The sequence below is a fragment of the Pygocentrus nattereri genome, chromosome 18 (assembly GCF_015220715.1).
Source record: "Pygocentrus nattereri isolate fPygNat1 chromosome 18, fPygNat1.pri, whole genome shotgun sequence".
NCBI lineage: Eukaryota > Metazoa > Chordata > Actinopteri > Characiformes > Serrasalmidae > Pygocentrus > Pygocentrus nattereri.
In genome coordinates, this window is record NC_051228.1 from 13,901,959 (window position 1) to 13,919,682 (window position 17,724).

The 17,724-nt window shown below is 38.9% G+C and overlaps 1 protein-coding gene across 7 annotated transcripts in view; it reads right to left on the reverse strand.

The window, feature by feature from the left end:
• Window positions 1-509: 509 nt before the first annotated feature.
• Window positions 510-17,724, reverse strand: part of mef2ca (myocyte enhancer factor 2ca) — a 40,167-nt gene continuing 22,952 nt past the window's right edge. For 4 of the 7 annotated variants that reach the window (XM_037547290.1, XM_037547287.1, XM_037547288.1 and 1 more), the window contains 8 exons: window positions 9,218-9,358; window positions 8,788-8,977; window positions 7,856-7,903; window positions 5,979-6,151; window positions 5,461-5,484; window positions 4,374-4,503; window positions 3,500-3,635; window positions 510-1,318 (listed from right to left, as the gene is read on the reverse strand). In XM_037547290.1, the coding sequence (XP_037403187.1) occupies window positions 940-1,318; window positions 3,500-3,635; window positions 4,374-4,503; window positions 5,461-5,484; window positions 5,979-6,151; window positions 7,856-7,903; window positions 8,788-8,977; window positions 9,218-9,358 (1,221 nt within the window). In that variant the 3' untranslated portion in view covers window positions 510-939. The remainder of the gene's footprint in view (window positions 1,319-3,499; window positions 3,636-4,373; window positions 4,504-5,460; window positions 5,485-5,978; window positions 6,152-7,855; window positions 7,904-8,787; window positions 8,978-9,217; window positions 9,359-17,724) is intronic. The other 3 variants (XM_037547291.1, XM_017693772.1, XM_017693768.1) reach the window with 3 other exon arrangements.

The window sequence follows — 17,724 nt, forward strand, 5'->3', positions numbered from 1 at the left end:
ATGTAAGTTGCCCGGCCCCAGCCTGTATATGTATATTACGTGTACAACTCTAAGCCCTGAGACACATCAATGCGTGCATTATTAGTTTATTTATTAATAATATATTACTGAACTAAAAAGTAGTTTTTACCAAACAGGAGTACCAGAAGACTTGTCTTTTTTCCTGTATGCTTGAATACATACATACATACATACACACATATCGCTGCTGTCGGAAGATAACCTTGTATCTCAAAAATAGTAACTGTACAGGAGAAGGAAAAAACATACTTCACTTTCAATGTAAGTCAATGGAAGCAGCATTTTTCCCATGTCGTTTTGGGTAATTTCTTTTAGGCCATTAATCATGAAATTTACAAACACTGAAAAATGCCAAAAATTGGAGATACAAGGTTTTCTTCCGACAGCAACAATATGTAAATGTGTGTGTATATATACTTATTTTACCCACACACGGCACAAGCAATGCATACAACCCTGGACCGCCCCCCACCCATCCCCTCCCCCACTCACAAATGCCCTCCTGTGTCTCATATAGCACTGTAATACTTAACATAGCACTCACACTCAAAAAAGGAAAAAATAATACTAAAAGTGAAATCTCCAGAATAGAAAAGCCCTGCCTGAGGGGTGGCGGGCACCGCTACACTCTTCAAACTAAAGGCACCAAAAGGGTTCCTGAATTGATGCCAAAGATGAACCATTTTTGGTTTTGATAATTCTATCTAAGGAATACTCCAGTACTTTTCAACCTAAGTGTACAATGTTGCCCAGTGTTTTCTATTGACTATTCCTTTAAAGAATCATCCATAGAAAGCTTGTACAGGAAAACAAAAGTGGTTCTTTTATGACTTTGTGGTACAATACTCTATTGTAAGAACTCTAGGTTGCAATATTTTTAAGAGTGTAGCTGGTGGGCAGTGGCAGTTGCCTGCGAAATCATGAGGCCCAGCCCTCAGCCAGGCGCACACGTTTGACAGATGGACTCTCACTCTCCTCATGCGAGGGTGGACGCAGCAGTCCCAGTGGTGAGTGGAAGTCAGCACGGTGTTCATCGCGGTCACTGCCCTCGTATGAGCTGCCGCAGCTGCTCAGGCTGTCAACAGGCGAGCGGCCTGAGTCCTGTCGCAGCAGGGACTGCTGTGCCGGCGGCGGTACCTGCTGCTGGGAAGGGGGGTTAGGAGGCTGAGCATAGCCCCCACAGCCACTCCCAGTTCGGTCTCTTGGAGGAGAAACAGGTTCGGACTTGATGGTCATGCTCTGTGTAGAGGGCAGCGAGAGATTCGAGCTCTGACATAACTGAGTGCTAATACAGTTTCTGTGGGAGGAAAGGAATGCTGGTTACACACACAAGCGGTCACACAAACACATACACCTGTGTATAAGCTCTTAAAACAGTTAAAACTTAAAAAAGTTTCTTGCCTCATCTGCTCCTACATGAAAAAAAACTTATGGTAAAAAGCTGTCAAAATCCATTAATTAATAGTAAAAGTATGCTTTCTCAATTTTGTCAAACATCTGTAAAATCGGTCATTTAATTCCTTGGAAATACTGCATTTTACTGTAATTTAACAGTTTCACTAGTTCAACTGGTTATTCTGACATACGTACCATAGGTGATAACTTGTTTTTGTAAATGTACATTCTATTTCTATAAATTAACAACAGCAATGTCAAAATACAGCATTTGCATGATTTATTTACATGCATTTGACCTTTTTTGACCATTACATTTTATAGTAATAGTAGGTAGAAAAATACCTATTTTTCTTTAAGCAAAACATTTAATTAGAACAGAACCTTAAAAAGTTTTCTACAAACATCTTCATACTCACATATCTCACTTACAAAATTTTAATTTCATTCAAAGGTTCTTCTGTGAACCAAAAGTAATTCTATTGTATCATTGCAAATAATCCTTTTTGGCCTTTTGGCATTTTTAGCACAATTATTCCCGATAATAAGTACAACTGTAAAAGAAGGTACAGAATTGCAGTATATATATATATATATATATATATATATATATATATATATATATATATATATATATATATTTAAAATCATTATTAAATTTATTAAAAATTTTAAATCTAAAAATATAAATATATATATTTTACCTGTCCACACCAGTTCTTCACTCACATAAGTTTCATAGCAGTTACTGAATTATATGTTTTCATATTAATAACTGAATAATCAGAGTAAGATTTTAAATGACCCCTTAAAAATGTCTCTAATCTCTCACAGTTAGGGTGACCACCTCCAGGCAGACAAAATGTGGGACAAGTACCAAGTTTAAGTGGGACAATGTGGGACAGACGTAATAACTTTAAGCTTAAGATTTAATGTCTATCTAATTTACCAAGAAACATTTATTCTTGCCTTTCAACCCCACCGACCAAAAGATTAAGACACTACCTGACCCAAAAGATAGCCCAAAGTTGCTACGGTTTAAGGCATAGACATATACAAGACAAAACACTAATTTTGCAACATCTTGTCTTTATTGGGACTATAAAATTAGCCAACTGTCCAAAGGACCTGGCATTATGCAACTAAAAGTATGGTCTCAGTTTTTTATCAAATTCAACCTAAAATACAAGGCACAAAAAAATAACAGGCCTTGCCTATTTAAGTTCAACAAAATATTAGGCCTAACCTATACAACATTTTAACAATTTCAGTGCAAAATATTAGGCCTAACCTATACAACGTTTTAACAATTTTAGTGCAAAATATTAGGCCTAGCCCATAGATACAAGTTGAACTATTTCAGTGCAAATAGGGGAAACCAAAATCTTTTTGATAAGAGTCTAGAAAAATGACTGGGGCTGATTTGTTGTTGCAGTCGGTAGAGCGATATGAATGAGCATGATAAATGCTCGTCACTTCTGCTGCAGAAATTTTATCAAGCTGTTGGTCATTTGGTTTAATGAAAAACGATTGCATGGATTTGCATGTTTCTTGTTGTTGTGCTCTTTTTCTGTGAGACTCACATGCACCGTGTCGCTTCACATCATATTCTCCGCCATGCCCGACAGAAAAACTTCTTTTACATAAAATGCAAAAAACTGCTTCGCCATCCACCGGTCTTAACCAAGAGTATGTTGCTGTCCATCCGCTACTGAAACCGCATCTTCTCTTTTTTGTGGCCAAACTAGCCATAGCTGCCTAGCCTGAATGAACAGCACGCTCTCAAATTTAAGATTGTTAACAATGTTGAGGAGGAGTTTGTGCTCATGTCAACAGCTTGATTGACATACGACTCAGCCTATTTGCTTTATTGCTGTCCTCTGAACTACTGGACAAAAGTCAAACAAGTCAAACAAAAACACGGTGTTTTTTTAGGTAGGGTGGAATGAAAAAGTGGGACAAAATGCTCAATTTGCGTGACGCGGGACAAAGGGTAAAATTGCTGTACAGTGCAACGTACAGCGGGACAGGTGGTCACCCTACTCACAGTCTGTGTGGACTGAAAGCTGGAGGTGGTGCTCACCCTAGGTGTCCAAGAGCTGGGTGCTGCATATTTTGAAGGTGTTGTTGCTGCCACCCTGTCATAGAACCCATGTGGAGAGAGCTGGAGCTGTTGAAGCCCGACAAAGAGGTCAGGTCTGCGCTGCTCAAAGAATATTCTGCAGACACAGAAGGAGAAAAAACATTTTCCTACTCAATCTGTATTTAGTGTTTTTAGCAAGTACTAATTATCACAACTGAATGGCTACATTTTGCAGTGAAAAAAGACTTCCAGATCGTTCAAAGAGCCACTGCTGCCTATGAGATCTAGCTTCTCATTTATTTTAATCTTTTAATCTCTACAGCTTTTTACTGACAATAAAGCATGCACCTATGCACACATCAAAGCTCTATACATTTTCTGGATTTAAAAGTATTGAGGACAGTTACTAAGACAATTTAGTAGAGTTAACCCTTTTGGACCTAAAGAACTGTTTGTGATACATTCAGACATTCAGACATGTCCCTTTTAATCCATTCAAAATGCCCCCCAGAGTAATGTGAGTGAATTGATGTTCACAATAGGCATAACAAAATGTATTAGCATGAGAAATCCGGGTGCTACCACTACGTAAAAAGAAGTAGAATGCTGCCTTTATTGTTGGATTTTGCTGTCATAGTTTCTGAGTGAGCATATGCACATATGTTGAATGGAAGGTCAGATGGCTAAGGATTATTATGTATTATTCAAATATCTGCACACTCAGTATATTTAACATAATAAAATTTGACTTAAGTATATTATTGTTTATATATAGCTTTTTATATAACAAAAAACATCACTGACAAATCCCATTAATAAAAGAGAAGAGTAGATTAAAAGAAGACACAGCAATGAAATTCATTTTCATTCTCACCTGTACCATATGAAGCAGAGATGGCTGAGGGGTATCCTCCCATTCCCTGTCCAGGTAGAGTGGGTGTCGCAACAGACACCACTGGGGTGGTCAAAGATTGGGCAGACTGAGAGTTGTTTATTCTCTGGTTCTGGGGAACAGATAATGCAGGACCTCAGACATAAAAGATGTGTAAGTGCATGTTTAGATGTCTCCATAGATGGTCCTAAATGCTTAATAGACCATGTGATGCAGATACCTAGCAATTACCACTCTACCATGCAATTACGTAACATCTAACCAACTCTATCATTTGTCACCATCTCACATAGGGGAATGCCTAAAGCAGTCCTCTTTGCAATAAAGCGCTGAAAATGGGGCTGCTTTAGTAAAAACAGAGGACAACAGAAATATACTGCTTTTATGTTTTCTATTGACATGAATACACCAATGCTTTCCAGACAAATTAATTCTGCAGAAGGATAGTGCAACAAATGGATTGCAGGATTATTGCATTTAAGGTAAAACAAAAGGTAACTGTATGTAGTGGACTATAATGTAGGTATTTTAAACCCCATTGAATCACTACCACTACAAAGGTCTGTGAGGTGATACCAATATAACATCTGTCTAAGTAAGATGGTAAAAAAGTAATGATTTTATTGTAAATTATCTTTATGATTTATTTGTTTGTTTGTTTATCTCCAGTCTTAATAAGTAAGCCCATCATACTATGCAACAGTGTGACAAAAGTAGTGAAGTAAAGGAGTACAGCTCATTAAAACTACATGATTTAAGGAGCCAGCCATACAGCACTCTGCTAATTGTCTAAAAACAGCTATAGGTGAGCATGTAATGTTTGACTTTTTATGCATCGTTGTAGCAAGCTGATGTGTGAGTGACTCATTCTGAAACTCTTTGCATGATAGAGCTGACCCTTCCCACTTTGAATGCAGCCAGCTGCATTTCCCCCAGACTCAGGCCACAGGCAACACATTGCGCAGCTTAGATCTGAGCTGAGCTTTCCTGTGTGTGAATGTCTGTTTTATAGGCTGTGCTTTTACTTGAGTCCATGTAATACACATAAATGCGCAATTCTACAACTTACCAGTAGCATATCAACATCCTCTGACTTGCAGCAATTAAAAGTAAGAGAATGCTCATTAATGCAGCTGATTTCATGGAAATAATCTCATTCAAAGGCATTTCTGTACTGGACATTCACAAAGTATTGTATGTACAGAAGTCTATTTTAAATCAGATAGTCACAACAAATCAAGTACTCAATTTAAAATAGATAAATAAAAGATTTAATCAGCAGTAATTGGTTGCCTATTTTGCATCATGATTAGATGATACAGTGCATCTTAAATTATATGATTTCTTTTTTGCATGTATTTGTTCTACACTTTTAAAGTCAATGTGCTTTCAAAGACTTAAAGTTCACTTTTTCCTGCAAAGTATTTTGAAATTTTTGAAAGGGTATGCATAATTTCATTATTCAGTTATATGCCTTTTGATTGTTTCATTAAAAAAAAGATTACTAGATTAATCATCAATGTAATGGGTAGACATAGTGACAGCTTTAAAAAGATTATACATGCTGATCTTACAGAAATAACTTACAATAGAAGGCATGGTGTTCTTAGCACCAGGGGGGATCAGCACACGAAGGTCAGGTTTGCGGTTGCTCATGTTAATGGACATGGGTGGGGGGGTCTTGGCCTGCATGCCTTTGCTCATGCTCCCTGGAGAGACCAGCAGACCAGGGGAGTTACGGTGATTCCCATACCCGTTTCCTATTGGAGTGATAGAAATGGGGGAAAAAAGATCTCAAAATCCAAATACGACCACTAGGGCTACAGGCTAGGAAACGTATGTAATTTCAAACCTGTGAGGTTTTGCTTTATAGTGACTTTGCTTAAGAGACTATGATAAAATTTTAGAATTTTTACTAAAATTCAGCATTTAAAGCACCTCCTTAAAAGGCATGTGAATATTGAAAATCATATCAAAACCTCATAATTCCATTTATTTAGTTTTTTCACATCATTTAAAAATGCCAGCTGCCCTTTGCATTCAGTGTACTATTGCTGTAGAACTTCTAGTACAATCTAGTGCAAAAAAGATGTTTTTTCTGTCTCGGACATGTCTTGCACTCGGCCATTGGTCTCATCAAATCTAGTCTCTGGTCTGGGCTGAGACCAACTGAGACCAAACCATTTAAAAATATATTTATTTATATTTTCTTTCGTTTAACTGTCATCAATGCTTATTGACTATTGAAACTACTCAAACCTAATCATTACGTTTGTGTTTTATTTAGGCATTGGCACTGTTTGGATTATTTAAAAACAGGTACTGGACACCACAAAACTCTGCATTTTAATGCAAGATCATCTTCTAAAAACTATGAAAACGTACCCATATCTGACTAAACTTAGATACAGATTGCAAGCCATGAACAAAACATTTAATACATGCTACATGTATATTTATCAATAGAAGAAGAGATACTTAATTATTGTTTGAATTTCATGAAGAGTAACTATTGTATGTACAGTTTTGCTTTGTGGGAAAAAAATCCTTTGGATTTTTGCCATGTTTGTGCCAGCTGTAGACTCTGAAACAAACTTTCAATACTGTGAATATAAAAAGGTCAATACTGAATATAAGCTGAATGCAAATGTAATTCATCACATAAATATGTACTTACTTATCTATTTCTACTATCTCATTTATACAATTCTGAAATTAAAGAAACTCTAGAATTCTAAGTGTTAATAATGCTGTCCCAAATGAATCGGTAGGAGAATACCTTACGTTTAAATGACTCCACTAAGCAATGTGAAAAGAAGGCATGTGGACTGGATGCAGAGAAAAATAAGTTAAGGCTTAGGCTAATTTTTATTTTTATTATTTAGATTACGACTCTCATTCTCATTCAGACTTGGTCTTTAATTTAATCTTGGAATACTTTACCCTCAGGCTTTACTTGATTTCGACTAGTCATAGTTCTGGACTTGAAAAAGATTGCACTGACTGCAGCCCTAGTGTGAAGATATCATGACAAATGAATTAATAGATATGGCACAGGTTTTCTTGAAATAAAATCTCCTGTAATTTACACAGATTAAAAGTGAACAACATTTTTCCTTCTCTTGTAAAGTTTTCACTATCACAAAACAAGTTTTAGTTTATGACTGCAACAACAAACTGATACAGAAGGCTGTCTGTGGGATGTTGAAGGGATCCTCGATGCTTACTGAATACGCTTTGGAGGTTATTTCAACATTCCATATTCAAAGTCATTATAAATTCAATGTTCTTCATGAAATTCTTCATACTATTTGAGGTCCTTTACCACAATATCCTACAGCAATGGACTGAGTAAATATCCAGAGAGAAACTAGTCAAGCAAAGGCAGGCTTTAAATCAAACCAGTTGCTTCTGTACATTAAGACGGCAAACATGCATATATGGTGAATATACATCACTCTTACCAGCATTGGTTCCCATGCTGCTGGTCAAGTCTGAACCTATGAGACCACCTGAGGTTAAGACACAGAAGACATTAAACAATACTAACATGGAAACACAGTTGTGGAATACCTTACTAGCTCCCCTTTCCTGTCTTTCCAGAAAAAGTTAGACAAAGTCTTTCAACATTTGAGTTGTCAAAATGCTCTAGTGAACTCCAGATCTGCCATAGCTGTTGAAAAAACAGCTTTCACTGTAAGTTAGCCAAGTCCACAAACCCTCATATTGAGAGGATGCCAAAGTTGGCGTGGTTTAAGGCACCTAAGGTCATGCCAAGACTCATATTTAGTTTCGCTCCTGTAATATGAAGAAATTGTACAAAAGAGGCCAACGATAATGACAGGGCTGACACTGTGGTGGACAGGCCTCTAACCAGAGCACAAAATAGATGTTTTTGACAATAATAACAAGCCCACAGAGGGATTAAACTCGCCAAACATATGCTTCTGAAGACTGTCTTTTTCTGTCACTCTCTTTATCTCTGGCCCTCTTCATTCTATTATATATACACAATCTCAGTAAAATAGTTAAGGGATAATGTGTTTTGAGAAATCCTGAGAAGTTTCAATTCAAAATGAATCTACAGAGGAAAAAAATAGGCCCTTTTTTGAAAGCTGGTAATTCCTACAAGTAGCAAAGACACCCCTAGAGACATCTTTTTCCTGCATAGAGAAAACCTCAAAAGTTCATGTTTAGATGTTTAGACTATATTTAAGTATGTGTAACAGTCTCTACTTCCTGTGTAAATATCCTTTTTTGAATAGTTACACTGAGCGATCTTCTGCAGGGTTATACCTCAGCAAGGGAACACAGTATGACAGCATTGTTCTCTGTGTTCTGTGTTTATTACAGTCATTGGGGACATGCAGGACAGTACATGCAGTGGAGACAGTACCTGTGTTGCCCACACTAGGGGGCCTGTGAGTCACTCCAGGAGACAAGGTGTTCCTCGGAAGGGAGGGATGGGCCAGTGGCAGCAGATTGGGGTTGCCTAAGGAGCCCCCTGGGTGGCTATAGATCAGACTGTTGGGATTACTTATTGGGATGGAGACTGGCATGTCATAGTTGGAAGGTGGGATTGTCTGCTGGTCAAAAAGAGGATGGACATGTGCAAATACATTGATAAAAATACAATGTTTTTCAAATTTCAATCTTCATCACAGTCAATAATTTTGATGCATTTCATATGTGTGCTAAAGCAACTGCCCACTGGCTTCACTTATACAGTGAAAACTATCCCATAATATGCAACTGTATCTGTTTGTGTAATGATTTAGGATGTTTAATATTGAGTGTAGAACAGTGTTGAAGAAAAGCATACTTACACACAGCCTCTGTCTACTGATCATGAGGTCAATATCCTCGTTGATTTTGCGATATTTATCCTCAGACTCAGGACTGTGGCCTGAATCATCTGCATCAATATCAGGGCTGTCACAGCCATTTAGACCCTTCTTCCTCAGTGTCTAAAAAAAGGCAACAGACTCAGCAAAAATACTAGGACATAAATATTTTTAATTATTTTTAACATCTTCAAAGTTGGGATGCTGTGCAAAATTCAATGATGACCCTATATTTAATTGAAAATAGTACATACCACATAATGGTACATAAGACAACATACCAAATGTTGAAACTGAGAAATATTATTTTTGAAAAATATATGCCCAATTTGAATTTGATGCCAACAAAACCTTCCAAAAAAGTAGGGAAGGAGGCATGTTTAACACTGTGTTTCATCACCGCTTCTTTTAACAGCACTCTGCAAGTGTTTGGAAACAGAGGAGACCAACTGCTGTAGTTTTGAAAGTGAAACATTTTCCTACTATAGTTTGATATAGAATTTCAGCTGCTGAACAGTTTGCCAAATAATATAACGTGTCAAATGTTATCAGTGGTAACAGGTCAGGACTGCAGGCAGGCCAGTTTAGCACTGGATGGCAGCATATGTTGCCAAAACATGTATATATCATTCAGCATTAAAGGTGCCTACACAGATTTTCCAAATTATTCCAAATAATTAGCATTTGTGGATGCAATGCCAAACTGTGTTCATAAACAGCATTTTTCAGAAGTTTTTCTGAGTCCATGCAGTGATTTCTACTACAGAATCATGTCCTTTTTTAATTCAATCTCATATGAGGGCCCGAAGATCACAGCCAGTAAGTACTGTTTTTTTGGCCTTGTCCCTACAGATATTTCTCCAGATTCTCTGAATCTTTTAACGTTATTATATACTGTGGACGAAAAGCAAAAGTTCTTTGCTATTTTATGTTGAGAAACTTTATTCTTGAATTGCACTATTTGATCGTGCACTACTTGATTGAACTCCGCCTTTACTTCTGAAAGACTCTTGGATGCTCATTTTATACCCAATCATGTTATTGACAAGTTGGCAATTAACCACCAGGTGTTTTTTTAGCATTACGCAACTTTACTAGCCTTTTATTGCCCCATCCCAACTTTTTTTGAACATGTAGCTGGCATCAAATTCAAAATGGGCATATATTTTTCAAAAAACAATAAAATTTCTCAGTTTCAACATTAGATATGTCATCTTTCAAACATTTTCAATGAAATATAGGGTTTAAATGATTTGCACATCATTGCATTTTTTTATTTACAATTTTTACAATGTCTCAACTTTTTTTGTAAATGGGGTTATAATACAAAGTATAACTAATCTTAGAGGGTAGAACTACAATAAAATTAAATGGTTACATTTAAACTGTTGAATGTGAGTTCAAAAACTGCAACTAAAAAAACAGAGCCAGTGGCATCCAGCTCTAGTATGCAGTTTCAAATCAGAAAATGAACATTTTCAATCTTGCCGCATGGGGGCTATATTTGAATACAAACACAAGGCCTGAATGTCTGGTGCCACAGTACAGCGTTTAGCCTTTGACCAGACACTTAACCGGGTTTTACGTGATTTTGGCCTCTTTCTCAGTAAAATATGTTGGTTACTACATTAATCACAGGACACAATCAAGGCATTTTGATAGCTGTAGAAAAATATACGAAGATCAGGTTTGTCTCAAGTCCCTGTCAGAAATTGACCGCCCATTTGAGGGCTGTAAAAATGCTTTAACATCACATATTATTGCTTTGGTAACAAAACCTCACATCTGAAATGGTACCTACAAAATAGAAGAAAAACTATGAAAAAACTATGTTGACTTTTGGATCTTTTCTGTTTGCCCCTTTTCACGTGACAGGAAAACATTGCATTTCTAAGTGGTGGAGAACCAACAGACTGAGCAGACCACAGGCCTCCACTAGGTGGCATAGTGGGGCTGGTCTATATCTTGTCGTGTACAACAGCTATGAGCATCAAATTATAAGCAGGTATGCAGCTTGGTTTAGCTGTATGTCCGGCCTCAGCACTGGTTGTTGCTGCCTAACAGCTATTTCACTCATTCAAGACATCCCCTCCACCTGTCAGTGGCTTTGCACCTGTCTACACAACCTTGCTGGCCTTGCTGGGGTGTGGAGAAGCACTAAGCAGCAGCCAATCACAGCCCCAAACCCCAAGGATGGCCGTAGAAGGCTATTTTTGCCCTCTGTGCCACCCAGTGTCCCAGCAACCCTACACTTCATTCCCCACCCTTTACCCTTGCAACACACAACCCCACCAGCACACCATCTGCAGAGCTCTGACACCTCCAGCACAAGCTCTGTGCTGTCTCATCTACTTTTAATAACGCTGGTCCATTCCCACCCCCTAAGCCCCCCTTGTGCCCCTGATACCAGCAGACTAAACATCCCGGCTGGCAGAGGCAGCAGCAGGGAATGCTTCAGGGCAGGGGTATAAACTATGTTGAGATCAGCATTCTATCTCAGTTCATCACTCAAGACAGTGACATTGCAGAAGACAACAAGAAGAGCTGCATCAGTTAAAGCTTGACGTCTGTGATTGTGGGAGATAAACAGCATGCAGACACAATAGACACATCGGCTTTAAGTAAAATATAGCAATAAACTAGAATGAGTTTTGTCAGCGCTATACATGACAGAGACATTTGACCATGTCCATTAGGGCTGGACCAAGCTGAAAGGTTTATGACAAATACAGTCTTCTATGCTCCCATTCAACATTTCTAAATTTAGTTTCCTAGTGTTCTACTAATACTTTGAAACCTATGAAGTTGCACAATACTAACATATCATAATTATTTTATACACTAGTTTGTGACCAAATTGGTTTAATATTACTGAAATCCAGGTCTGAAGGTCTGGAAGCTATTTACACGATATTATTATTATTATAATCATGATGGTGTTTGTAATAATGTAAAATAAACTGCAAAATAGTAATCGGTGTTTAAGTGATGTCATCTTGCAGGTACAAATAAATCTTTACAGATAATAATAATAATAATCCAGTGAAGTTGGGACGTTGTGTGAAACATAAATAAAAACAGAATATGATGATTTGCAAATCCTTTTCAACCTATTTTCAATTGAATACACTACAAAGACAAGATATGTAATGTTCAAACCGATAAACTTTATTGTTTTTTGCAAATATTCACTCATTTTGAATTTGATGCATGCAACATATTCCAAAAAAGTTGGGACAGGGGCAACAAAAGACTGGGAAAGTTGAGGAATGCTCAAAAAACACCTCTTTGGAACATCCCACAGGTGAACAGGTTAATTGGAAACAGGTGAGTGTCATGACTGGGTTAGGGAGCATCCCTGAAAGGCTCAGTCATTCACAAGCAAGGATGGGGCGAGGTTCACCACTTTGTGAACAACTGCGTGAGCAAATAGTCCAACAGTTTAAGAACAGCGTTTCTCAACGTGAATTTCATCGTCTACAGTCCATAATATCATCAAAAGATTCAGAGAATTGGGAGAAATCTCTGCAAGTAAGCAGCAAGGCAAAAAACCAACAGTGAATGCCTGTGACCTTCGATCCCTCGGGTGGCACTGCATTAAAAACTGACATCATTCTGTACGGATATTACCACATAGGCTCAGGAACACTTCAGAAAACCATCGTCGGTGAACACAGTTCGTCGCTCCATCTATCAGTGCAAGTTAAAACTCTGCCATGCAAAGCGAAAGCCATATATCGACAACACCCAGAAACGCCGCTGGCTTCTCTGGGCCCTCATCTGAGCTCATCTGAGATGGACTGACGCACAGTGGAAAAGTGTCCTGTGGTCTGACGAGTCCACATTTCAAATTGGTTTTGGAAATCATGGACGTCGTGTCCTCTGGGCCAAAGAGGAAAAGGACTGTCCAGATTGTTATCAGAGCAAAGTTCAAAAGCCAGCCTCTCTGATGGTATGGGGGTGTGTTAGTGCCCATGGCATAGGTAACTGACACATCTGTGAAGGCACCATTAATGCTAAAAGGTACATACAGGTTTTGGAGCAACATATGCTGCCATCCAAGCAATGTCTTTTTCAGGGATGTCCCTGAAGACAATGCCAAGCCACATTCTGTGCGTGTTACAACAGCGTGGCTTCATAGTAAAAGAGTGCAGGTACTAGACTGGCCTGCCTGCAGTCCAGACCTGTCTCCCATTGAAAATGTGTTGCGCATTATGAAGCGTAAAATACAACAAGGAAACTCCAGACTGTTGAGCAACTGAAGTTGTACATCAAGCAAGAATGGGAAAGAATTCCACCTACAAAGCTCCAACAATGAGTGTCCTCAGTTCCCAAATGGTTATTGAGAGTTGTTAAAGGGAAAGGCGATGTAACACAGTGGTAAACATGCCCCTGTCCCAACTTCTTTGGAACGTGTTGCAAACATCAAATTCAAAATGAGTGAATATTTGCAAAAATTGAATATAGGTTGAAAAGCATTTGCAGTTCATTGTATTTTGTTTTTATTTATGTTTTACACAACATCCCAACTTCATTGGAACTGGGGTTGTATCAACTGGACAATAATGTTCAGCACAGAAGTATTTTTCTGCACTGAGAGATGTAGAACAGAGATATCTCCCTTCTCTTCTACTCACTTCAACTCTACGGAGGCTTGCTCCTAATTAAACCAGCTCTCCATCCCTCTCCCACTTGGCACATACACCCAGCAGTCTGTTAGGATGTAGACATGGTGTCCTACATATCGCCTGCTAGCCGATAACCTTCAGCTAAGATAGCTTTCTGTTCTGCGTGCATGAGTACTAGCAGGTGGCAGAGTTGGGGACAGCTGATTCTTTCGCGGTCAGCAGCTGAATGCTTGACTGCCTGCCTCACCTCATCTTCTGCTCCCCCTGACACATTCACATGGGTGGTCCCCACACCTCCATCTGACAGAAAACCCTGTCATGCTGCAGTTTTAACAAGGGCACAGCTAAGGTGTCAAGAGTCAGTGTCTTTCTGTCCTAAATGGCAACATGCAAGCATATACACACACAAACACGTACACTCAACCCACACATACACACTCAATGAAGGCATTCTGGTATTCACAGTATGACATACCACATGTGAGAATTACGTCTGAGATCAAAATAAGGACAAGTGTCCACAAAGAGTAGACTACACTGAGCAAAATGCTACCTCAATATCTTTCGTGTCAAAAAAGACATCTGTGTGTGCTAGACTTTATTTTACATACTTCAAGGCTATGCTGAAACATTTGCTCATGCAGAAATTGGTGGGATTATGAGCACGATGGTGGTAGTTTAGTGTGACTCACAAATGAGAAGAGTCCCTACCTGCATTTCAGCACAGAACTGTGATTTCTTATGGAAAGAGACTATTGCTTGACAAATACATTGGCTGGCTTAGAAAAAAGTAGCAGACATCAAAGTTCAGCATATTTATCAGCATTAGTGAAAAACTGTCAGAAAAAACTCTAATAATGATTTGAAATGTGATTAATACTAAGAACACACCTTGGGAGTAATCATTAAAGCACTGTTTAATCCAAAACTGCTGTGGTTGGATAAAGCCGTATCTTGGACTAAATTTCACTTCATTGGTATTGTACATTTAAAAATGCTAGATAGTACTGAGAAACTGACTGTTGGAGTTAACCATATAAAATAATAGATTGATAATCAGATTGATGCCAAATTTTTCATATTGGGCCTTAAAAGAACAAATTAATTTGCTCCTTTAAACACAGTAGAAAAATATACACATAAATCCACTTGTCAGAAAAAACAGAAGCCCTGAGCACATGGGATTTGGGAGTGCAGCCTAAACACCATTACTGTGGATATGGCCTGGCTTGGAGCTTTATCAGAAACAGATGGGTACAGGAGGGAAACGGCCACCAATTCAACTGAGGACGAACAAGAGCAGTGGCAGGATCCTATTAGTGTCACACTGACAGACACAAGCAGGGAGGCACCCATCCTGCTAGGGGTCACATGGCCGCCACGTGGTCTACCCTGGCCCGCCTCCAGGGCTCCATTTCCACCCGCCATGCTGACCACAGCAGCTGGGCAACACTCACCAAACCCCACAGCAGGGGGGCTTTTGGCGCAATTCAGCTGACTTTGATGCTCCCAGTCCCTTATAATCATAAATCAAAGGCCCCCTCTTTTACAGCCACAAACCAAGTGCCAGGCGTTTGGTATTAAAAACACTTGAGGGTGCAGTCATGATCACATGAACAGGACTCCCCCCAGCCCAGGCCTGCGGACATCCAATCCAACCACAAGGCAACTGAGTTTACCTTACCAAAACAAAAAAAAGCCAATGTCCTGCACGACCTGTGTGACTTACAGGTTTGACTGTCAGTTGGTAAAAAATGACACCCCTTTACTGTGATGCTGAGTGGTTGTCAAGCGATTTTCGAACTGTCTTGTAAATCCTATGTTGTTTTCAGCGGTGGTCTATGCTTAAATGCCTAATGAATCTGTATGAGTGTCCTCTTGGGCAGTAAAAAGATCATACTTAGAAATGAAGCATGTCCTTTTTCATATTAATTTACACGTGATTATTCAACAGGCCTATGCTCTATCCCTTGTTGTTCCATTACAGCATCTCCAGTGGCTAGGACAGTATGGTTATTCATGTTAAATTCTTTCTGATCAAGTCTGTCCAAGCACAATGCAGCTCACTGTCATCCAGTAATGGCTGGACTCTTCTGGGCCCCAATCTTTTACAGCCACCAGACTGGGCCTGGGCTTTATGGCTGCAGACTGGACTGGACATCACCAGTCATGGAAGCCACAGTGCTTTCAAGCCTGATGTTGTTAGTGCACTTAAAAAGTGTCTTGTCTTTACTGTCTGTTTCACTCTTACACTGACTCAGTTGGAAGTTTCTCCCTACTGCTGTACAACTCCTGTACATTTATCAAGGGACATTAATGAAACATTAACTGGTGTTTAGTCCACACTGGCTTTAAACAGCATCATTACAGTGTGACAACATTACTATGTGAGAGGGGTTCTGCTCAAAGTTTTTCTGTTTCTCATGCTTAGTCTATATGCTGAAGAAGATCTGACACATAAGCCATTCATATTAGTTATACACTACAAAACTGTAAAAGTTATGCCTTGCTATTGTTCACTGGTGATGGTGAAAGGGGGTGGGACCATATGTTGGTAAATGCAGGCCACTTGAAAACAGGAGCAAGTTCTCTGAACAATAGCTGAAATGTGAGTGCGTCACTGCCAACTCAGAATTCTGTTCTTTTTTCCAGGTTACATAGCACAGCAGATGGTATAAAAAAAAAAAAAAAAAAAAAATTGGAAAGTATGAGGGAGTGAGTGAGGGAGAAAGATCACATGGACAACAGAAGTTTCCCTTTCTTCTCTTGAAAGTGTGAAAAAAGAAATCAGCCATTAATAAGTTTGATTTAAGCTGCCAGTGTAGAACAGAGCTGTCGGTCGTCATTCTTGATCAGCTGTAAAAATTCTCCAAGGGAAAAGTGTGTGCGGATCTCCTCCACGCCTATTTTTCTTCCTTTCTCTTGGCATGATGGCAAGCCGATGCTATTCTTAGCTTGCACTGCTTTCTATTTTTAGAAAACTACCGGTTTTCAGGCATTTAATGGGGAGAGACGCCAGAAAAAAGCAAAGGGAAGAGGAGGAGCGTTTTTGGCTTGTAAGCTGGCCAGCTACACTTCATTTGAGCATGCCTCTGTGAGAAGTTTGTCTGCTCTATGGCCGAGACAGAGAACGGAAAAGAATGCAAAAAGTCCTCCATCTAATAAATATTCACATGTCCTGGGCCAAGAGCGCAAAATACAACAAGCTGTTACCAAGTGAAGCAATAAACCCGTGTTAGCCCCCCCACCAAAAAAGGGGGGGTGGGGGGGTGGACAAAAAACAAAGGAGCCTCTCTTTGGTAAAATTCTTGTTGAGCACAACTTTGCAAGGCACTCTTTTCACAACTATGTAATATTTTACAGTTTATTTTTTCTTTGCTCTCCAGAATACCCACACAAAATTTTTCATGGTCTTTTTTGTTTGTTCGATGAGATTCTCCTTGAATAACCCCTAAGAATGTTTTCACAAGCGCATTTATATTTCTCAATTTATATCTGGGCGCTGAATGGTACAGTAGAACCAGCTGAAAGTAAAGAAATGCAATTTTATTACACTTAAGTTTATGGAAATTATTTTTAGTAACAGTAACAAAATTAGCAGTAATAATTAAACTGCCTTTCAGGCTTGCGAATGTTGTTCTGGCTACAATGTCCCAATGCTAATACAGGCCAGTAAGCTCAACAAATCTGCTTCATGTCTTAAATAGTACTGTCACCAACAAGCTACACTGTCCAGAGTACTCTGGTCACAGCTACATTAACAACCCAACAGCTCACATATGCTACTACAATGCTTTATGACTTCAATTAGAGACATTAATTACACATTTGATTAACCATATCTCACCAACTGATTGGATT